Source organism: Miniopterus natalensis, chromosome 22 (assembly GCF_054644295.1).
Source record: "Miniopterus natalensis isolate mMinNat1 chromosome 22, mMinNat1.hap1, whole genome shotgun sequence".
NCBI lineage: Eukaryota > Metazoa > Chordata > Mammalia > Chiroptera > Miniopteridae > Miniopterus > Miniopterus natalensis.
The window spans coordinates 2,690,861-2,715,144 of NC_142102.1; the positions used below are offsets into that span (position 1 = coordinate 2,690,861).

General features: G+C 51.3%; 1 protein-coding gene across 1 annotated transcript in view; it reads right to left on the reverse strand.

Moving 5' to 3' along the window:
* Positions 1-24,284, reverse strand: part of CHSY1 (chondroitin sulfate synthase 1) — a 41,366-nt gene that overhangs the window by 10,436 nt on the left and 6,646 nt on the right. The window contains exon 2 of the mRNA XM_016200353.2: positions 17,193-17,688. Coding sequence (XP_016055839.2) covers positions 17,193-17,688 — 496 coding nt within the window. The remainder of the gene's footprint in view (positions 1-17,192; positions 17,689-24,284) is intronic.

Consider the following 24,284-nt stretch of genomic DNA (forward strand, 5'->3'; position numbering starts at 1 on the left):
AATATGAATTATGCACAAATATGCCAAGCGAGCGTGTATGTGAAATAAGCGTGCTCTAACTAAACAACGGAATACGCACAAAACCCCGTCAATATGAATTATACTAGAAGAAACGGGAGCTTCTTTTTCCCCAGCCTCTCGGCCAGGCGTTTCTCGAGTTCCATCCTGATGTCAGGCCAGGTGTCACGGGGCACGGTGACACTGCACCGTGAAGGAGAGAGGGAAGGCTTGTCCCACAGCCGTGCTCGCGGACAAAAAAAACGAGACCTCAGGGGTCGAGAAAACTCTTACAGAACAATCAGCCCGCGAGCAGTAAAGGCCGTCGGTTAAACGTGGGCGCTGTGTGTGTGGGTCTAAGTCCCTGAAACGTCGCCCCGGTGTAGGCAACCCTAGCGGTTCACCGTGAGCTCCGGGCATGTTCCTGGAACAGAGAAGCAATGTGTGTTTAGTTTTAATTAGTTTAGTCTTTGTTTTAGCTTATTGACAAGGATGTATCTATGCAAATACTCAGCAACCACAAACTTTGCTTTTTGCCCTCCAAGGTGGTGGCGTTAATCCAATCTCAGATTCTCCCTCAAGTTATTGGTAAATTCGACAGCAAGCCCATTAATTATAGTCCTTTAAACATCAGGTTAAGGGTTGACGACTAATAATAAGGAACTTCCATGCTCCCCAAACGCCCGTTGAATCACAAATGCACCCCCGGTGGTGCTGGTGGCGTGGTTAGGGTAAAGCTAAAAGCCGCACAATATACATTTAAAAGGAGACGCCCTTGGGGGAAATTTCCCATCTGGACTGATGGGTTAAGGTTCATACTCTGTTTTGAGAATATTCTCAAGGCCTTGTGTCCTTCTGTGACAGCCAGAGTAATCTCCCAGGAGAGAAAAATTTAGGTGCAGTTCCTAAGGACACCCCAGATTATGGCATTTATATAAATTTAAATTAGAAGAGCATCGTGCAATACAGCGAACGTAAAACCGGAACTACAAACAGGACAGTTGCTAACAGGCAAGGACTCTTGCCGACGGACATGCTTGTAGGAAGCGTCCTTCCTACGTGGAGCTCAGATGAGGAGCTTTTCAACCTCCGAGTCAATTATGTCGCATAAACTGGGCCCGAGGACTAGAGTCCGTGCCATCCCGGAACACCTACCCTGGGCTGTTAAGAGAGAAGTGAATGCCGACCTCCCCTGCACGTCTGGGTGTCTGTCACAGTGGTTACCCCTCTGCAAGTCGTAGATTAGAGATTCGTCCATGCAGTGGCAACTACAATTTTCTGAGCAGGATTTCACCTATCATTCCGTGTCATCTCAGGCCACCCCCGAGGTATTATTCCCATTTTACAGAGAAAAAAGAAATTTGAGAAACTGACCAAGGCGACAAGGGAGGATCTAAAACACCCCTGTCTGTAACTAAAGCGGAGCCTGGTGAACCCCGCAGCCCACGGGCCAACACTGGATCGCTACTTCTCAAAGTACTTTTTTTAAAAATATGTTTTTATTGATATATTTTTAAATGTTTTTATTGATTTCAGAGAGAGGGAGGGAGAGGGGGAGAGAGAGAAACATCAATGAGAGTCATTGATCAGCTGCCTCCTGCACGCCCCCTGCTGGGGATCGAGCCCACCACCCGGGCATGCGCCCTGACCGGGAACCGAACCCCGATCTCCTGGATCGCAGGTCAATGCTCAGCCGCTGAGCCACGCCCGGCCGGGCTGTTTTATTGATTTTAAGAGAGAGAGGAAGGGAGAGCGACAGAGACAGAGAAACATCATCGATCGGCCCGCCTTCTGCACGCCCTCGACTGGGGATCGAGCCCGCAACCCGGGCATGTGCCCTGGCCGGGAATCGAACTGGTGACCTCTTGGTTCACAGGTGAACGCTCAACCCCTGAGCCACGCCCGGCTGGGCTGAAAGCTGCTGGACCACAGCCATGCTCATCTGTTTCGCTGTCTCCCCAACACAAGACATCCCACTGCATCTCTGGACGCCAGCCATCTGGCGTCCCACCTATTCGATGCCAGAAACCCCCTCACCAAAAAGGAAACGGAACACAAACACGTGATGTAAGTTCCTCAAACACATTTCACTGGAGCTCGAGTCACAGCGCCGGGAGCGAGCTCCGCGCGCCTTACGCCTTTGGCGACACACATTCGTGCCTCTTCGGTTTTGTGCATAAAAGGCAGTTTTGAGAAACTAAAAACAGACCTAGCACTCCCCAAAATAGGAGGCTCCAGGACCACGAACCGCCGGGCTTGTTCGTTTCCCCCGCCTCTAAAGTCACCGCCGCTCTTGGACGTGTCACTCGGCATGAATGAAGGGCGAGGGAAAGCGACTCCGCGCGCAGAATTCAGCTCGCACAACAGGTACTCTGTGAGCACCCACGGCAAGCCGGGCATGGCTGTTCAGTCGTCCGACACTTTAGAGGCTGAAGCAAGTATTTTTTTCATTCCAAATACTCACCGCCCTTCAGGGCACCACCTAGGCTGAGTGGGACCAAATGCTGTCCTTTGCAGTCATTTCAGGAGCCGGCTTACTCTAGAATTCTCTTCTGGTTTTTATGAGTTGCCACGTAAAAGAGAACAGAAGTTTTGACCCCTCAAAATGCTACCTATAAACAAAATTATTAGGGTTGTGTCGTAACATCAAACGCGACTGGTAAGTAGGACGCAGAGAAGGGATGAGAAGCTGCGGCTGCTCCGCTTCCCACCGGCTGCGTGTCCTTGGGCAAGTCTCCCGTTAACGATGAAGCCGGGGGGCCGAACACGCAAGTGCCCTCCCAGGTTACAATTTAGGGCAAATAAATAGTATGAGCAAGATTAGGGGGATTGTTCGAAGACTATTCTCGAGACCAATAAAAACGGGCCTGGGCGGGGATCCCGGCTGCCCCCTGCCTCCCCCCTGCACCCGCATCTCTCCGATGCGCCCGCCGTGAGCAGCCACCAGCTGGGCTCCTGGTCGGCTGTCCCCTCACATTTCCCACCCGGCTGCTGCGGAGGTCTCTCCTGTCCTCAGTCCTGTTGGGGTGGCCTTTCCCACACGGAGCTCCGGGCCTGTCATTTACCCGCTGGCAATTCAATCCACCCCAAAGAACCGCTCTGGGCTGTCCCTAGGTTCCCTGCCCACTGCAGCCGCCCCCGGCGGGCCCAGTTCCCCGGCAGCTCTCTGGTGGGGCGCAGCAGGTCCCCCCTCTGCATATGTGGGCTCGCCCGGCTAGGTCGGCATCCGGGGTCAGTTCTGTCTACCTGGGACCCAGTCCTTCCCTGAGCCAGGGTCTGGGGGGTGGCGCTCTGTGTGTCACTCACTATCCCACGCCTGTGGCCCTCCCAGGGTGTGCCTGCAGGTAGGGCTGTGTGTGTGTGTGCGTGTCTGTGTGTGCACACGCGTGTGCGTGCGGGCCGGGAGAAGGCAGAACAAGAGAGAGGACAAACGTCCCCCAATTCTTAGTGCGGAGCAGTGACTGTCCGCAAGGGGCACGATGCAGAACCACTGGAGATTTGGACGCACGTCCCTGCAAACCCACTACACAAAGACTACCATGAAGCTGGTGTTTGCAGAAAGGGGCCTCAGGGACCTGCCCATTACTACCGCCATCAGTGCCGGCCTCCCTCCTTAACGGCCTTTGGGGGCTTTTCTGGGTGGAGGAGGGGCTCCTTCCCCAGCTGGACCCTGGGTGGCGGGAGGGCAGGTCCGAGGGTTGCAGCTCTGAGGAACCGGACGGAGAAGATTACGGCTCGAAGCACCCGAGGGAGGAAAGATGGGCACACGGGCGCTCCCCGGGAGCTGTGGCGGCCCTCGGAGGCCAGGGGCCGGCCGCCTCTGCCTCCTTTTATTCTAGGGATGCCTTCTCAGAGACAGCGGACTAGCCAGGTGGAAAGGAAAGGAAGGAAGGCTGTCGCCTTCCACCTTTCCTGACTTGAGCCCGAGAGAGAACTGGAGGCTGCCTTCACGCCTCTTGGCGGTGACAGGAGGGGTCTCAAGTCAGCAGCATGCCAGCCAAGGGCCCATTTCCACAGCTGAGAACACCCCTCAGACCTCTGCCAGCACATTTTCTTTCTTTTTTTAAAAAAATATATTTTTTAATGATTTCAGAGAGAGGAAGGGAGAGGGAGAGAGAGAGAAACATCAATGATGAGAGTCATGGATCAGCTGCCTCCTGCACGCCCCCTGCTGGGGATCGAGCCCGCAACCCGGGCCTGTGCCCTGACCAGGACTCGAACCCCGATCTCCTGGGTCCTAGGCCGATGCTCAACCGCTGAGCCACGCCGGCCGGGCTGCCAGCACTTTGCCACGTGGGCTACTGCAGCGGGGCAGCCTGCCGTCTGTGTGCTTTAGCGATTCCGCAGGCTCCTATGACCGCTCTCGTCCACCCAGCCTGCCAGGGAGGGCAGGGCAGCAGGCCGGCGGGGTGCAGTGGGACCCGGGGACAGGGCATCTGTGACCCCTGGCAGCACTCACTGACCCCAATTTAGGATGTTGTTGTTGGGTTTCTTCCTTTTTATTTTAAGCCCAAGCTGAGGGCCCCTGAAAATAACTGGCTGGTACTTTTTGACACTGTCAAGGTCGTGAATGGCAAAGACAAGGTCAAAGTTAAAAGACACTTAAGGGACTTGTCAACTAAGCACTGAGTGCGATCCTGGCCTGCATCCTGGAACACTTGAATATTGAAGGGTCCCTCCCCGCCTCCCTCCTTCCTTCTTGCCATAAAGGACGTTATTAGGAGCTGTGAAATATAAATAGGGCCCGTAGATTAGATAACGGTATTGTCAATATGAATTTCCTGGCTTCGATAGTTACGCTGTGTTTAGGTAAGTGAAAGGCCTTGCGCGGAGGAGAGACACACTGAACTATTTAGGGGCAAAAGGGGCACTGGGTCTGCAACTTACTCTGAAAAGGTTCAGGGAAAAATAACAGGGAAAAATGACAAAGCTGGTGTTCACAGTTGGGGAGTCTGGGCGAAGGGCATGCGGGAGCCCTTGGTACTGTTCTTGAAATTGTTTTAAGTCTAGAATTATTTTAAAATAAAAAAAATTACCCAAAAAAGTGGTTAAAAATGACACCGATGGTTTTTTGCAATACTCTACATACCCCATCACCAACAAATAAATTATGAAATTATGGTCAGTGGTTTCTTCTTAAATATATATTTTCACTGACTTCAGAGAGAGGAAGGGAGAGGGAGAGAAAGAGAAACATCAATGATGAGAGAGAGTCATTGATCGGCTGCCTCCTGCACGCCCCCCCCGGGGATTGAACCCGCAACCCGGGCCTGTGCTCTGGCTGGGAATCTGTGATCTCCTGGATCCTAGGTCGATGCTCAACCGCTGAGCCACGCCGGCCGGGCTAAGAGATTTCTTAAAGGTTCTTTAGCTGTTCAAAGAGATTTCAGAAGTAGAAAATATAACGCTTTGAATCTGAAATGTTTTACTGAACCGAAGGTTTCAATATTTGATCTTTTGGATTTTTCCCCCCTTTCTCTTTTTTTATTAAAGTAACCAACACGGCAATACCTCATTATATTCTCTGAGGTTTCCCGGACAAAAACCTGTTACTATTTCTGTCTCTAATTCATCCTTTCTGCCTGCTGTGCTGTGGGCATGACATCAATTTATTATAACCAATAATTTACAGCGCCTCCCAGTCACTAAATTACCACCAAACACACGGATGAGTCAGAAGGAGGAAAGACCAGCATGTACTACCCAACCCGGCGAACGCATCAGCTGTTTAAGAAAAAGCCTGGCCCTTCTAGTTCCCCTTATTAGAAACAAAGCAGCTATCAACCTACAGTTGATTCTACAGTTTCCTGACGGTGCTAGCAGGTTTTTATAGCTACCTGCTGGAAGACAGACTCTCAAACCTAAAGGGAACTGTGAAAACCAAACTATTACAAACCTGACATTTCTATGGATGACTATTAGGATGAGCCACTCTGACGCTTAGATACACAGACCCACAAAGGTTTATTCTGCTCAAAGTGACACGCTTTCATCTTGAAGACGGTACTATTTTCTACATCAAGTCCCTAGAGCTAGCGATACGCTCCGTAATTAAAATAATAGTATTTAAGGGCATCTGATTTTTTTCTGTAGGTTACACAGTGTCCGCGGGACTCAATGAGAAGCCTGACTTCTCTCCCCCAGGCGAGGCCTGGGTGCCACGTGAGATTCGTCCTAACAGGAGAACCCAGTGGGTCTCAAACCAGGAGGCTCGATTCCCTCCTGGTGTTTGTTTTTAAAGGGTCCTATGACCCGTTAAAGGAAGCAACTGAGCCACTGACACAGGGCGGGGGCAGGGGTGTCAATATCTGGACAGGGAGCCGCAGCCTCCGAAGATGCTGATTTATAAACAGCAGCGGGTCTCTCCATTCAAGGGTCGTGTGCTAAGCGCTACGGTGGCGACCGAGACGCGTTCCTTAGAAAAAAGGGTCGGAACAGAGAAACACTTATGCGGGCTGACCTCATCCAAGTACACTCCCGAAAAATAAATGACCGCATATCAGATTATTCACCAGGCCCAGCCGGTGTGGCTCAGCTGGCCGGGCGCCTTCCAGGGCACCGAGAGGCTGCTGGTTCCATTCCCGACCTGGGCGCATACAGGAGGCAATGGATCAATGTCTCCCTCCCTCTCCCTCTCCACCCTTCCTCTCTCTAAACATGTCCTTGGGTGAAAATTAAAAAATAAAAAAAAAAAATCATTCAATAGAAGAACATGGTATTCAATAGAAAGCTAGAAAACTACGGAAGCTCGGGAGGGGGAAGAAGGAGCGGCGTTAGACCCCATCAGTGCACCAGCTACAGGCAAGGGAGGGACACGGTACACGTCGGGACCCTGAGAAAACCCACGTGGGTTTCTCATGTTTTCACACAGAAGTGCCCCCAACAGAGCGGAGGGAGTGACCATCCCCACAGCCTGACAGGCAGGGCCCGAAGCGGTCCTCTGGTCAAGACTCAAGTTCCTTTCTCCTCTGTAATCTTAAAAAGCCCCACAGATCTGTATCGTGCTCTACGACATCCGGGTCTGTCTCGCTGTCAACTCGCCCCCCCCCCCCCCCCCCCCCCCCCGGCTCTGGGAACTCGGGCCGCGGCCCTCCTCCGGCGACTCAGTGCCACCCTCGCGTATCAGCGATACCCGGACACCCTCCTGGAGCCACCTGCTTCTAAAAAGAACATTTTACTGGAGAGAAACGGGACCAGACAGAAGAAAACAAAACCAAAAGCAGAGAAACAAACCTAAGGGGGGGGGCGGGGGAGGGACCTAAACAACTCTTGTCTGTTTCTCAGAATGAGTCCACTCCTGACAATTTTTTTTTTTTTTTTATATTAACATGGCATTTACAGTCAAAAAGAGAAAGAAACCGCTCAGTACCTAAAATGGGAACACAAGGCTTTTCTCCGACAGCTCATTTTTGGAGACAAAGAAAACCTTTGGCTGAGAGAAGAGGAAAGGGTTACACCCACATAAGACTTGAGAACGGGAGGAATTAGTATCACCAAGGGCTTTCCTTCTTTGCCAACTAAAACTGTATTTAAAAATTAGTCACTCCAGCGTCCAGGGTAGGACGCGGGATGCCGTCGGCCGCTACGCGCTCTAGGCCTTCGCATACTATTCCACGTCAGTGTCGGCAGACGTTTCACTTAAATCTCAAGGCTCCTTTATCACAGTCCCTACGTGTGTTCATTTATCAAACATTTACGGGCCTAATATGTTACCTTCTAAAAGAAATACGTACACCACCTTCACCACCTGGTCAAGGTTAACACAGCCCAAAATAAAACAAATCAAAATCCTAGCCCGGCTGGTGTGGCTCAGTGGTGGAGCCGACCCATGACCCAGGAGATTTCGGTTCGATGCCCGGGCTGCGGGCTCCTCGATCCCCTGCAGGGGACGTGCAGGAGGCCGCCGATCAATGACTCTCATCATTGATATTCCTCTCTCTCCCTCTGCTTTCCTCTGAAAAAAAATAAAATAAAAAATAAAAAAATCATGAACCTTTAGAATCCAAGAACACAGCATCACTTCCATTATATTCCTCCCCAAAATGTACGATCTGGATCTAGTCACGAGGACACGAACAAATCCCGGCGGACGGACATCCCCCCTGTAGGTGCCTGAGTATCCAGGTCTGAAAGTCAGGGGAAGACGGGGGACCCACCGCAGGCTGACGGGGGTAAAGAGACACGACTCTCTGGACTTTTAAAATTGCATCCACTTTCATAAAACTTCGGTTTATACGGATTTATATAAAAAAAAAGATAACAAAGAGATGGAAACCTGCATGCTCCGCGGCTTTTTCTGTTTTACGAGGCAAGGGGGTTAAGTAAAAACCTTCATTGCTGATGCTTAAGGGACTGGAAATTGTTATACAGACTCGATGTTCCATCAGAAAAAAAAAACTGTTAAACAAAAATCACAAATACAAAATCAGTTGCTATGCAACAACAAAGAGATGGTTGCATAAAGTCAACAAAGGGGAAGCTGTGAAAATCAATCTTTCTACATTTTCTACGTTAACTTTCCAGGATAGCTCATTCGTATTTACCTGTCCATCAGTCTGCCATCTGTCCGTCCATCCGTCCATCCATCCATCCATCCATCCATCCATCCATCCATCCATCCATCCATCACGTATTCATTCAATTATTGGTCACCTACTACGTGCTTGGCACTGTACTAAGAATCGAGGGCATGGGGAACAAAACCTGGACGTCACAGTCAATTCTAATTCTACGATTCTTCACACTGTATCTCAACAGGGAGCCCTGCACTGCACCTCCTCCAAGGCTGCCACACCCCAGCCTCTGCGGTTGGGATTGGGACTGGGATTGGGATTGGGATTGGGATTGGGATGGGGCCCATCACCGATGAGGAGGCACAGCCCCCCTGTTCACCAGGGGGCAGTGTTTCCTTCCTCGGTGGTGCAGGATATATCGGCGTGTCTTGCGCGATGGACGGCAGGCATCTCAGGATCAAACGTGGTTAGGTCCCGATCCTCGGCCTGGCTAACAGGAGACGAATGCTTCTGGCCCTTACATTCACCTGTTCTGTTTCTATTAGACCGGAAAAGTAGTCACCTATGAAAGTCCGGTCTTGGCCAGAAGCACCTTCAATTATACCAGCGGCACCTCATTTACCTGTGAGGGCGAGGGGTTGGGATGAGATGAGATGCACAGAAATGGTCTTTGCTGGGGAAACAGGAAAATAAGAAAGAGCTGCTGACAGAACACGCCCAGGCCCTGCCTGCTGACTACCTTCAACGCGGCCCCCGCCCCATGAGCCTACTGGGCTCGGGCTCCTCCCCAAGGCGCCTCCTCCGGGAGGCCGCCCGCCCCGCCGGCCCAGGCCAGGCCCTGCTCTGTGCTTGGTCTTCGCGGGGGGCCGACAGCGGGATTCATGAACCGGCGCCCGCCAGGCCCCAGCTCGGGCACACAGCAGGCGCCCAGGGTGTGCTGCCTGCCGACTCCGCGGGGTGTTGAACGCATCCCCGATGTGACGCGGCATTCTCTCCGCCGTCAGACAACCCCACCAGGGCAGGGATGGGCGCGCTACGCACCTCACGGCCCTGCCCCGTGGCACCGCTATCTCGCGGGGCGTGCTCAATAGCGACCTGCGGGGTGAACGCGTGGTGAACGCTTCCCGCACATCTCTTCAAACCGCTCTCGCCCCGTGAATATTCACTGGGGAGGACACTCGGAATGCAATTATCTGCCGCGAGCCGTTCAGACTTGTCCTAGAAACTCTGGCCGTTTCTGTCAAGGTAAAGCGCTGCGTTAATAGTCTAGGTGCCTAAGGCACGAGAACAGCCGTAAAAGGAACAGGGGGGAGATCAAACCCAGCCTCGGAGGAGATCGATTCAGCAAGTTTCCATAGCCTCGCGACAGTCAAGCAGAGACCTGTCCAAGCTTAATATCTCTACAGCTCGAAAATGGAAAGCCACTTGCCCAAATTATAAACAGTCGGGAACACGGGACCAAACAAAAGCGCATCAGCCTGGACGAGACTGTAAATAAGGCCCTAAAAGCCCTTCCTAAGACCGTCCGAGGCGCGCTATCAGGATGGCGACGGTCCAGGGCGCTGCCACCACCAGCTGCTGGACAGGACGCAGCCGCAGGAGCGAGGGCTCCGTCCCGGCCGGTGGGGGTGCAAGTGGCACCGCCCCTCGGAAGACAGCTGGGCAGTTTCCTACAGAGCTGAACGTATTCTTTCCATACCGTCCGGCAATCACACCCCCAGATGTTTCCCCAAGTGACTTAAAACCGCACGTGCCCGCAGAGTCACGCGTGCAAATGTCTTACGGCAGCTTTATGGGTGATCGCCAAGAACTAGAAACAACCAAGATGCCGTTCGATAGGTGAACGGATAAGCTGTGGTCCATCCAGACAATGGCCCATTACTCAGCAAGAAAAAGAAATGAGCTATGGAGCCTCGAAAAGACACGGATGGATCTTAAGTGCTTGGCCATCTGGGTTATAAAAAGCCAGCAGGTGACTTGGGTGCACGCTGGCCCGAGCACCTGGTGACGTCTGAGTTCCCCCCACCCCCCACCCCCGAGGCCCAGGCTGCTGGTTCAGGGCCACCCTCTGCCAGTCGCTGCTTGAGGCAACCCAGGCAATGAGCAGGGCCATGGCTGAGGGCTTCCTCCGTGCCAGGTGCTCAGGGCACGCTGCGAGAAAGGTTTTACCACCCCTGCAGCAGGGACGGGAGAGGCCCAGTGAGAAACCGGAGTCTGTCTCTGATCTCACTGCTCCCCTGCAGTTTCCTCTCTACCCACAAACCAGAGGGGTCTTTGTGAGACGTCAGCTCCCCAAATTCCTCTGCCCCAACCCCACAGTGCCTTCCCGGCTCACCCAGTGCCAGTACCAACGATGGGCCTGCCAGGACCTGGCCTCCTTCCTGTCTTACTCACGCATGCACGCATGCATTCCCTGCCCCTGGGCCTTTGCACCCACATTCCCTCTGCTGGAGCTGCCAATCCCCAGAGAGAGACAAGGTTCGCTTCTCACTCTCCCAGCTAGATGGGCCCGTCTCGACCTCTGTCACTCTGTCCCTTTATCCCGCCTGCATTTCTCCAGAGGGCTCGGCACCACCTGCCAGGATGTCTTTGTCCCCTCGTTCTCTGCTGTCCCCATAGGGAAGTAAACCTGTCATGAGGGCAGCCTTTGCTCTGCCCACGGCTGCAGCCCCAGTTTCTACAACAAGGACCGCCACATACCAGGCACACGGTAGCTTTCTTAAATGAATTAACCACTTAAAAAATTCAAGTATGTTTTTATCATCTGGGTCATTTCAATTTCCATACCCATGGCACCCTAATAAAATAGTGACAGGAATCCTAAATGATCACAGAATCGATTCAGAAAAGCCGAAGAGGCAAACAGGCGGGCATTCCTTGGGTGGTAAAAGGAATGAATCATCTTTTGACCCGAAGCAAACCGCATCATTAAAAATAACAGTAAGATGAGTGCCGCTTCCAAGGGGACTGCGCAGATGTTAACATGTATGAAACAAAAGGTACAACACCCAGTGTTTTTCAAAAAAAAAAAAATCTTTGAAAATTAAATGGCGGGCACCAGAGAAAATAACTTCGTACTGATTTATTTCTCCCTGCCCGTGTTCCCAGGGAAGGAAGGGAAACGAAAGCGCTCGGGCACAGAGCTGCTGCGTGAACGCTGAAAGACCCTTTGTGGCCGGGAAAGTTCTGCGGTGCTGGTACCATTACGAATTTCTTACGGTAATAACACAGCGCATTATGAGCCCGCTCCAATGATAAGCTCCTCACGAGGGTTAGAAGTCTGCGGCCCGCCCAGACAAAGGCCTCTCTGTCTTCGATTTCCTAGAAGTCAATGAGCTAAAACTCACATCCCGCACAATAGCCACTCAGACGCACAGAGGGGCCCCTCTTCCAGGCCTCCCCCTGCCTCCCCGGGGCGCGGAGCAGCCTCGCTTCTGCGTCCGATTCGATCATCCCCGGGTCCCGGCTACTTTTTATTCTGAAATAATCTGATTTACATCCAGGACCCCACGCGCATTTAGTGTCGCGTCTCTGTGGTTCCCCCCTCCAATCTGTGACAGGTCCCCAGCCTCTGCTTGCACTTCGTGACCTTGGCACTCGGGAAGAACACTGGTTGGGTAACTCGTAGAGCGTCCCTCAGCTTGGGCCTGTCGGATGTTTTCTCATGACCCCACCGATTTATGGCTTTGAGGGAGGCGAAGGGGGGCGGGATAGAAATGACTTAATACCGCTGACGTGGGGCCTGCTCCGTTTATCTACTATCGAGTTAATATCTTTTCCATTCCCTACTCCATTCATTAAAAATGAGTCACCAAGTCCCACCCACAGGCAAGGGGAAGGGAATGAAGCTCCACCTCAAGGAGGGAAGATTATAAAAAAAATTGTTTGCATGTTAAAGGCACTGAGAGTCATTAATCAATACCTTGTAACTACTATTTTTTTAAAGATTTTTAAAAATTGATTTGTAGAGAGAGGAAGGAAGAGATAGAGAAACATCAATATGAGAGTGAAACATCGATCAGCTTCCTCCTGCATGCCCCCTACCGGCTACCTTTCCGCGCTGGCCTGTGCTCTAACCGTGAAACCACACCAGCCAGGGCTGTAACTTTTTTAAAAAATATGTCTTTATTGATCTCAGAGAGAGGAAGGGAGAGGGAGAGAGAGACAGAAACATCAATGATGAGAGTCATTGATCGGCTGCCTCCTGCACACCCCCTCCTGGGGATCGAGCCCGCAGCCCTGAAGCGCGATCTCCTGGATCCCAGGTCGAGGCTCAACCACCGACACTCAACCACCGAGCCAGGCCTGGCCGGGCGGTAACTTTTTTAAATTGAAATCTGTTGATAAGCAAATCTTGAGTTATGGTTCATGGCAACTAACAAAAGCTGAGGCTTAAAAAAAAGAAAACCAGCTGAGGCTTGAGAAAAGATTTATAACCAGACCACATAAACAAGACATTTGTGAAATCAACTGCAGAGACAAAAAGATATTTAAAATACCATTTCATTTTAGCTTGAAAGTGTTTGTCAGTTTACTCTCCGGCCAGAAATGATTTGTTTTCGCTGTCAGATTTAATAGCGCCTCTTCCCCTGTCGTTACTGAGGATTTACTGTGGACCAGCGCTGATCGTCACGGACTTTTATGTGGCCCCACAGCTCACTGCATTTAACACAGCTTAGAGGAGGGAAGGAAGGACAACCATATAGAAAACATCAGCCCGTCAAACATTTACGATAAGGGGACACTGGGTCAAGTCCGGCCTCCCTACCAACTGGACTCTGCGTTACTTACTAGAAAGACCAAAGTCAAAACTTTCCTGTCTCCTCCTCGGCCCGGGATGCAGCTCTGCCCAGGTCAGGGGCTAAAGATGATGCCAACGAACAGAAACGTAACCTCAGTCCCCAGTGAAAACATCGCTGGGGCGGAGGAAATGTTGTAAGAGCCTAAACGGCACGGACGGTTCTTAGGACATGAGCAACCAGAAGACGTCACCAGAGGAGCCATAAACAGTGCAGATCAGCGGGCTCCACCGGCCAAGAGCCCAGCTCTGGGTTTGGGCCAGAAATCTCCGTAACAGACATCTCGAGACATCGCCAGTGATTCTCTTGTAGATGGTCTGCCCCTGAGAAAGACCAACCTGGTGTAAGACCTCTGGGCAACGCTGATCCTTGAACTACACACACACCACCGGACCCAACAGGCGTCTATAGACCATCCACTCAACAAGAGCACAACACACGTTCCTCTCGAGTGCAGGGGACGCGTTAAAAAGGGCCGAACCAATGCAAGAGAGCCGAAGGAAGACAAAGCGCGTGCTCCGTCCCTGTGGATCGAAACTGGAAACCAGTGACACACTGGCTGGTCTTAGAGGGCGGGGCTGGCTATGGTCTGAGGGTCCCTTTTTTCACTTCCCCTCCCTGCGGGTACAGTCCTTACATGGCCATGTCAAACGCATCCGTACCCACCTCCAACTTTCGGTAGCAATGGTTATTTCCTACCCCAAACACCTTCGCTACTAGTCAGAGGCTGAGCTGACGTCGGGGACACGGCCGACACCGGGAACGAAGAACTGGGGACAGGGTGACCCGGGCGGAGGCTCTATGGGTGTCCTTGGCACTACTATTTTTTTTCTTTCTGGAACATTTCTGTGAAATTACAGCTATTGTTAAAAGAAAGTTTTTCAAAACTGTGTATTAATAAGTAACCACTCACACACAAAAAAATCCAAACGAGCTTAGAAATGAATCTGGGTTTTCATGATGACAGTGGCTCCTCCCGAGCCATTTTAACGTCGTCGGGGTAATCCCAGGGCATTATTGCAACTTGCAAAAAAAAAAAAAAATACACCTCCGGGCTAGGTTTATAATAGAGCTAAATAAGCACCTTCCTGGACCTGAAGCTTAGCATAATTGCCTTCAACGTAAGACTCCACCTCAGTAATTTCTCCTAATGTGAGTCTTAATGGAGGAACAAGATTTGAGGAAGTTGAAATAAAAGTTCCTCATCCATGTGAGATACTAATCCTGCCTGACTGGTAAACACACGATAAATCCAACCATGACTCAGGTTAGAAGCACGGAGAGCCTGAGAGAAAAGGGCGAGAAATGGAAGGTCAAATAAAACGGTAAACGTCCCAGTGGACAGGATCCTTTATGATGAAGCCCTGGCCGGTGGCTCAGCTGGCTGGGCATGGTTCCCTACGCCAAAAGGTTGTGGGTTCGATCTCCGGTTGGGGCGCACACGGCAGGCAACCCATCGATGTTTCTCTCTCTCCTTTCCACTCTCTAAAATCAAAAAAATATATATATATCTTTGGGTGACAAAAAATAAAATGTAAAATAATAATAAAATAAAATTCGCATATAATAAAAACACATTTAAAGCAAACAGACCAGCCCTGGCCAGCTTGCTCAGCGGTTAGAGCGTCTGCCTGCAGACTAAAGGGTCTCGGGTTCGATTCCAGCCAAGGGGCACGTACCTCGGTTGCAGGCTCGAGCCCTGGCCCTGGTCGGGGCGAGAGTGGGAGGCAACCCATCGATGTATCTCTCTCACATCGATGTTTCTCTCTCTCTCTCCCTCCCACTCTCTCTGAAAAGCAATGGAAAAAATATCCTCCGGTGAGGCTTTAAATTAAAAAAAAAAAAGTGAACGGACCAGTCACGTTCTGGGAGGAGACGTTCCCCAACAGAAGGAGGGTCACCAAGCCCGGTATCCAGGAAAGCTCTGTTGTCATCAGGAATCTAAAAGGCACCGAAAGCAGCAGGGACACCGAGGGAGGTGCCTGCCACACTCTCAGGACCTCCTCGATGGGGACAGGGCGCTATCCAGGGCGGGAGTTTCTGCCCCGCCGGCCCTGCAGGTGAGGAGGTCCTTTACCAGATGCGTCAAGTCTAAGAGGCAGCTCTGAGCGTCCAGCCAGGATTAAACATTGATTACATCACAGTAAGTGAAAAACAGCTGAAAAACCGTCTCCCACCCCCGCAGCCCCAGGACAATACTCTCTAAGTATGTGTTGGTGCTCGTGCTGGGTCACAGTTCTTGATAAAAGCAAGACACTGGCCCTCCTGGTGTCTGTCTAACCGTATATATAACTATATATGATATAACAGCTGGCAACACTGAGACATGCATCTTTTCAAGTTCTCTCCCAAAGGCAGGCGTGTCCCCTAAAACTGCAGCAAGAAGGCCAGCTCCTCGGAGGTCAGGGGCGGCAGATCGCCTTCCAAAATACACAAGGCGTTACATATTTCAGCCATAGTGAAACATGTTAAGGTTGTAATTACTTCATTAAGGATGGGGGAACGCAGAAATCCTGCCAGCTGCATTCTTGTTAAAACGGCATGAAATACCAACAGCTCGCCTTGCTGCAAAGATCCACGGCAACAGGGATCCCCCCGGATCCGGCGAGGCGTGGCCTGTGCGCACCCAGGGATTACGAGGGCTCACTGAAAGCACTTGGGATTTAAAACGTATCTTTCATAATCAGAAACCACACGCAGATGACTTCCCGCGCACTTGAAAATGTCCAGGTCCCTAAACTTCGGAAGAAAGAAATAGGGCGACGCGGGGACATTGAAAAGCGAGTACAGGCGAGACTATGATTTCTTCACCCAAGCACTTTGGAAAATGAACTCAGAAGAAAAGCGAACAATTTACATCAGAGTGTGTGTTTCTTTTTCTTGGACAGAAGGGTCAGCAATTTCCCCTGCTCCTCACGGCTATCAGTAGTTTATCAATCTGAGCCCAACACAACCTTCGTAATTTTTTCCACTCTAATATCAGATCCTGTGACCACAGGCAAGAGGTGTACAGCTGCCAATAAAAACACAGAAAAGTCAGAGCAAGCTCGTATTCTCCAGAACTAGTTAAGAGAAAACATCTCCATGGAGACGTTCTCAACAACTTGCATCTATGTGTCTAGGTCGCTTAGAAATCGCCCACCACCTACCCTCTGGAAGGAGCAACTATACTGTAGACTTACAGATTACAATAGCTGTCCCAACCGTCAAGGTTTACAAGAAATGCAAAATCGTTACTCATTTTATGAATTCAAAACATGGACGTTTCTAAACTGTGTGGGTCGGCACGGCCGGAGGAGAAAAGCCAGGCCCCTGGAAGGACAGGGACAGGGAAACGCCCCCACATGGCTGCAATCACATCTGCGGCATCAGCAGAAGTGACTGGACGGCTTTTCCGGAAAATCAGGAAAATATCAGTGCAAGCTGCGGCAAACCATTTTTTTTTCTTTTTGTCTTTCAAAAATATGTTTTAGTCATTTTAGACAGAGAGGAAGGTAGAGGGATAGAGAGACAGAAACATCCATGAGAGGCAGACATCGATCGGCTGTCTCCTGTGAGCCCCCTACTGGGGACCGAGGGCCTGCGCCCTGACAGGCAATCGAACCAGGGACCTCCTGGTTTACAGGCTGACGCTCAACCGCTGAGCCACTAGGGCCGGGCGAACCATCTTTTTTTGGGCCCCAAATGCCATATAAATTCACTAAGGAATCGGGACAAAAGTAGAGGAGATATGTTCTAAACACCAAGAGGGAATTCAAATGGAAAAAGGAAGGTGGAAACGGGTAATAAACACCAGGGAAGCCTTGAAGAGGACAGAATCACTAGTTCCCCGCGACTGGCTCGGAACTCACGACCACCTTAGCAGGTCTGTTTCTGTTCTTACCTCGTAGGACCAGACGCACTGCACCCCCGCGAACCTCCGGACGCACCTGCCCACCTCCACGTCTTCGTGGGTGGTGTACATCTCTCGGAGACACTTGCCGATGTGCGGGACCATCCTGCGGAGCACCTCCCGGCTCATGATCACTCCGGGCCCCCCCATGCAGAAGTTCTCCCCGGGTTCCAGCGCCAGTTTCCCCATCTCTTCCGTGGTGCCCAGTCCTGTCTGCCCGAGAAAGAGGGGCTCGCTGCTGTTCAGGCTCCTCAGGAAGTTCTCCAGGCGGTCGCCCTTGATGTAGACGTCGTCGTCGGCTCTCATAAACCATTCGTACTTGTCCAAATAGTGGTCATGCATGTACTTGAGCATCATGAAAGACTTCTTCTGGGGCGGGTAGGAGTCGTCCACACCCCGCAGTGGCACTATGGGGATCGGTATGGACGTATCTGAGCCCTCGCTGGAGAAGAATTCCACCTTCCCGGGAATTGTCTTGGACCACGTCCTGGAATTAAAACAAAGATCAGTGAGAGCTCCTCGCTTCCAGAAACCCGCTTATCTGCTCATGACGAGCCGCCGTGTGTTCCGAAGGAATCTGTTAAGAAGCGGCTTGATCGGCTGGCTTCCCCCGGCGGAAGCCCACGCCGCCGGGCACTGCCAAGTCCCCGTTCATTCCCGAAAGACTCCCAACCAAAAATACCGATCGGGTGTTAGAGCAGTTCCAGGGCGGCTGAGCCTTGGCTTCGACTGAAAACCAGACTCCCAGGCCCCCGAGGTCGAGATGCTCAGGTTAATTTGCCGACACTGTCAACTCCCTGGCGACAAGCTCTCCACGCTATAAAACAGTCAAAAGGTTCATTCGACAAACGGGGGGGGCCTTTCGGTGCACCGGCCGATGCTCAGCCACTGAGCCGCACGGGCCGGGCTCCAGGCGCGCGTCTCATCACTTTCCATAAGCTATGCTAACTTTTCCTACCATTCCCATGTGGGATTTCTTTCTTTTGCACAATCAAACTGCAGCCGGAAAACCATCAGGAGGCAAAATTCACAGGCCTGCTGGAGGTGAAATATGCTACCACTCAGTCCTTCTGAAATATGGGTTAAAGATAAACTTGAACTTGTACGTGGTTGCTTCTGAACTAAGTTCAAAGTAGTACTAAAGGAGCCAATCCCAAGCACCACGACATTATTGGGGACACGGGGTGGGTAAGACAATGCCCGCCTTCAAAGGAACCACCTACTAAGGAGACCACAGTACGTGGTGTAACAGTTACGAGCCAGGGTTCTGGGATCAGGCCGCTGGGGTGAGGCTCCTGGCTCCACTCTGTGCCTCACTTTCTCTATCTGTAAACTGGGGACAGGGACAGTCCCTGCCTTCCAAGGCGGTGAGGGCTGAACGCTCAGAAGGCAGCCTGGGTGCAGCAGGCATGAAACAGGCGTGACATTAGTTAGCAAAGACAGGAGTTAGCCAACAAGGTGAGGGCGGGAAAGGAAACAAACCGAGGGAGACAGGGACGTGCAGGCCGAACGTGGGCTGACGGTCAGTCTCCAGCGAAGGTGTATGGAAAACACCCCTTCTCGTGTGTCTCCCTGAAAACCCGGCACTCGGGGCTGTATGTGAGAATTCTGTTTAACTGTCCATCTCAGACCATGTCAGGGTCAAAGTCCCACAAGGTTTCAAACTGTACAAGTGTTTTCCCTTAAAACGCCAGAATCCTTCACATTGGACTGAGGGTCAGAAGCAATGTTCACCTGGCCCAGCAGCCAGAACAGAGCAGCGGAAGCCCCTCAAAGGAAGGAAAGGGCGCCCCCGTCACTGGTGCAACCAGCGCCTGGACGACAGCTTGAGATGATGTCACTGTCCGAGAAGAGAAACCAATTAATTTCGAATGCAGACAATCTAACCTCAAATCATCCTTAAAAGCCTCTCTGCAGTTTTATGGTTAACTCCACCCAATTTTCCTTTCCTTTTTCGGTAACCCAGAGAAAAACCTCTTATTGCCCTTTTCAGTTCTTAAATGACTGGTGGTTTGGGGGAAATCTCTTAATATGAAGTTTTTTTTCCCTACGCTTTAATATTTTATTTTTTAAAAATGTATCTTTGTTGCTGAAAGTATTACAGATGTCCTCCTTTTTCCCCCCCACTGAGCCCCTCCACCCTGAACCTGACCCCCAGACCTCCACTGAACTACTGTGTCCATGGGTTATGTATATATGTATACGCTTTATTTTAAAATGGATTTTTTTTTTAGAGAGAGAGGAAGGGGGAGAGAGAGACACACACACACATCCATGAGAAGTATCAATCGGCTGCCTCCTGCATGCCCCCCAGTGGGGATCGAGCCCACAACCCGGGCATGTGCCCTGACCAGGAATTGAACCGGCGACCTTTTGGTGCACGGGGACTATGTTCACCCGAGCCACACGGTCCGGGGCGACAGGAAGCTTTATAAACCCTCCAATCTCAAGAAGTTACGATCTTCTCGCTCAGGGTACCTCCAGGGACTGGCCTGCTCCACAAAGTCAGAGGGCTCCGCACACAAACCGCCATTCGCCATCCCGGGAGGCGAGGGGACGCGGGTTAACGAAGGGAAAGAAACGAAGGAAACGCTGCTGCGACAGAAACAGGTCAGGTCCTTAGCTTTCCTAAGCGAATGTCCAGTGTGCCATCAACGCGTTGGTTCCAGGGAACAAAGAGCTCTCACTTAATTGAAACCACAGAACATTTGCAGGGCCCCTGCCAGAAGGCTCAACTTGCAACCACCTGATAACTGATTCTTGCTCAGGAGCAGATAAGACAACCGAAACGCGAGCGTGCCAAGCCCTCTTCCGCCGCCAGGCTGCTCAGCGCGTCCCGATGGCGCGGAAATCACGCCGAGCCACAGGGCCCGGGGCGTCGCGGGGACGCCTCTGCTGAGTTAGCGTCTCCTAGTTTCCACGTCTATTTGGTGGCACCTGAAGAACAACTCCATCAATACGTTTCTGTACGAAACGGCACCTGGGGCATGACTGCTGTCCTGGGTCCACACTCACGGTGGCCTGGGCACTGGAGGGTCAAGGGTTTGATTCCCGGTCAAGGGCACGTACCTGGGTTGCAGGTTCAATCCTGGCCCCAGCTGGAGAGCATGTGGGAGGAAACCAATTGATGTTTCTCTCTCTCCCTCTCTGCTCCCTCCCTTCCACTCTCTCTAGAAATCAATGAAAAAAATATCCTTGGGTGAAAATTTTAAAAAAACCACCATATTTTTATATATAATACACATACAGTAAAATAATGTATGAGTCTACCCCGAAGTGCTTACTCTGGTTATTTTTGGATGAAGGATCAGAAAGGATCTAATTTTCTTCTGTTTGCTACACTTGCTAAATTTTCTGCAACAACAGATAGGCGTTTTTAGAGTTAGAATCAGATTTACACTTGGGGGGAGAGCGTTAAGCTAAAAAGCATCCAAATAAAAATATTAGACAAGAGAAGATTTTTACTTGGGTAATAAAAATATTTTTTACTCTCTCTAACGGAAAAAAGCTAAAAGCTAAAGGGAGACTGGAGGAAGACTGAGCACCTTCCTCCACAATTTTCTAAACTTAAAGTCATACAGGTAAAAAGGGGAGATTTTCTGTGAATGCCTTGAGATCATATGACGCATGTTGTCCGATGGTTGCAGTGGTAAGTTTGGAAAGATTCATGCGACCAGATCAGTTCAGAATCTGGAGTCAGGAAGGGAAGGTACAGTTTTACCCTGCAGAACTGATAGGTTACAGGAATGAAAGGTGTCCTATATTTATATTCTCCCCATTCTAGAAAAAATTTAAGACAAACTAAAAGTATACACAATGAAAAAAATTGGCAAAGAAATGAGGCCAAAGAAACACAATAGTAGGAAGGCAGGAGCAAGGCCTGGAGGTGGCCCCTGTCCCAGGAAGGGCAAAATCACCGTGGGGCTGCCAGCCCAGCTCGACGCCCGCAGCAAACATTGAACCCGCCAGAGACTCCGAGTGGATGCCAACTTGACCCAGGGCACTCAGGTGGTGACCCCGATTTGCCATCATGTGACCTCCACATCTGCTGATGGTGGGCTAAATTCAGCTACAGGTCTGCCTGCGGGCACTCAAGACAAGTCACGAGGCTGTGTCCCGCTGTTCAGGGTTCAGGGACTCTATTCCAGGCACCAAGACCTGAAATTCCCCCGCTGGCTGACGGTAGAAAAGTCAGGACTGATGCAGTGAGTCCCTATCGGAAGCACAGGGTGAGGGACAGGCGACCTCAGCTCCTCCTGAAACAGGACACAGTCTAGGCTGCCAGTCAGAGCAGCCGTGAGCTTGAACCTGACCAGGCCTTGGGAAAACTCTGAGTCAAGACCAAAGCTACCAAATGATGAGTTGAGGCCTCGGCTGGGGCTGAAGGAACAGCTCAGCCAGGATGTTACGGGCGTGATTCAGGCCATTACCTGTCCTGACTCAGTGTGGGGAGCTCTCTGGCAGCCCGCGTACTTAGCTGCAGGCGTCTCCTTCCGTGTCCGTGGTTTCCGGATATGCGGTTTCCTCTTTTAAAATCTTTAACTGTCTCATTGTGTGGGACCTTATGCCTTGAGCCATCTCAAGTTCTTTTCGAAAGTAGATAAAAAGGTGGGAAGATTTTTTTTTTAAGGACAAATCAAATTACAGCTACCTTTTTCCCCCTCAACAAAGCTACTGGCGGGTGGATTAGCTTCCCGCCTTCACAAAGGCCTGGGCGCGGGCCCAGGAGCAGCCCCAAGGTCTCAAGAGCTAACAGCAACCTGCCCTGAGTCCAGGTTCACAGCAAACAATGGGAACACTCACTAGCAGTGACCACAAATATGCCCTGTGAAAGGCAGAATTAAAATTAGGAGTCTTAGGACACAAGGCGAATTCTGATCTCACGATACATTCCCCAAGCTGGTGCTGGAGAGTTATCTTGTATGGCTTGTATTTCGCTGCTATGCATTTGAAAGTGTAAGCACACCATTAATACTAAATCGTGCATGAGCGAAATTCATTTTCAAATCTAAGTCTAAGCAAAAAAATAAAAATCTGGCCCGGCCGGGTGTGGCTCAGCGGTTGAGCGTCGACCTAGGATCCAGGCGACTGGGGTTCGATTCCCGGTCAGGGCACAGGCCCGGGTTGCGGGCTGCAGCTGATCAATGACTCTCTCATCATTGATGTTCCTATCTCTCTCTCTCCCTCTCCTTTCCTCTCTCTGAAATCAATAAATTTATTTTAAAAAAAATAAAAAAAATTCTGGGTTATTTATTGCAAATAATAAAATCACCCTGAATCTATTTTGGCCAACCCTTGTGCAAGCCCCTCTTCCTCCACTGAGGGGTTCCCCGGCATCCAGCCCCTTTAATGGCCAACAGCCACTCTCACCAAGCAACTACAGAGTGCAGGGCACTGTGCGGAGGGTGTTAGACGCTCGACCCCTGACAACTTTGTGAGGTGTGTGGGGCAGCCTTACCCATTTCACAATGAGGAAACTGAGGCTCAGGGCTGGGTCAGTAATTTGCCCAACACCATAAAGCCAGACCTGAAATGGGGTCTGGCTCTAAAGCCCCCCTGGCCAGCCTCCTGGCTGTCTCGCCCTCCGCTTGTTTCCCAGGGGATCACCCACATTTCCTCCCAGGCCCCCCTTTGCTGATAAGGCCGAGAGCACGGCCCTCGTAGATAAGGGGAGCAGCTTACACGCACTTCAGCCACTTGCACCCACTCCGCGGCCGCCTGGCCGAGACCTGCGGGTCAAGGACGCCCTTCAGAGTCTGGGCCGGATCCGACCGAAGGCCCGGAGACTTGAATGGAACATTAGCTTCTGAAACCCTGATTCGGAGCCTGCTGCCCTCGGCTACCCCACAGCCCACCCCGTCGTTTCCCGGCTGTGGGTGGGAAACACACAGAAGAGCGTCTAACACAAAATCAGCCTGTGCACCAAGGTTCAGCCTACAAAACCACCACGGAAAAGGCATCAGTCTCTACATTTTCAGGGCTCGGGTTTGTAAGCCCAGAGACAGCAAATCGGAGCGACACATGCTTCAGAAATGACCCAGGGTCAAAGCAACAGGATGGACAGCTTCGCCCCTCTGCCACCATCACCAAGTTTCCCGTTTCCCCAATTCCACCCAGGACCAGAAGCGGACACGACGCTGGCGACAGGCAGGGGCACTGAGTACTCATATTAACGCACGGGGGCCGGGGCGCATTACCAATGCTGCCACCTGATTCTCCCGAGTATTACCCGCAAGTCACAATGTCACAGTAGCTGGGGAAAACGTAATTCCAGTAACCAGATAAACGTGCTCGCCCCTACGTGTCGGGACAGGATTAACTGGCTGACTGCAGCGAGAATGACCGCGGCCAAGTCCCGGGGAGCTGGGAGCCAACGGGCCATCTGTGCCCAGCAGTCCTGCAGCTGCCTACGATTTCACACGCTCGGAACCGCACTTGCCCTGGCCGGTGTGCCTCAGTCGTTTGGGCACCGTCCTGGGCACTGAAAGGTGGGGTTCCCGGTCAGGGCACATGGCAGGGTCGCAGGCTCGATCCCTGGTAGGGGGCGTGCAGGAGGCAGCCGATCGATGTTATGTTCTCCCTTCTCCCTTCCTCTCTGTCTAAAAAATCCATAAACTATTCTTTGGGGAAAAAACAAACAAAAAAACAATTAAAACTGCATTCACATTTCCTCCCCAGAGCTGTCACCTCTTTGTCTACTCCCCATCTTTGTTTCACAAAACTCATCATGGGAAATGGGTTGTGCACCCCTGTATTTTACCATAGCATTAATACAAAATAATTGCTCCCTGTGGAAAACTAGGAAATAGAAAAAAGTGCCAAGGAGAGTATGAAAAATCACTCGGCACTGTGCTGTGCATGCATTTTCCTTTGCTGTGCTACACACACACACGTTTATTTCGTTTGACTTTAAACAGAAAGGGTCTCCTACCGGGCACACGGTTTTATTGTCTACTGTCCCTTCCATATGTTGTGACCCTCCCTTCATTTTGACATCCCAGCCACAGCACCGTTACGGTTCAGAAGCAGATCACGGTGTGGGACAGATCGGTGAGATCAATTCCAGTCCACAGCTCCCGCCGG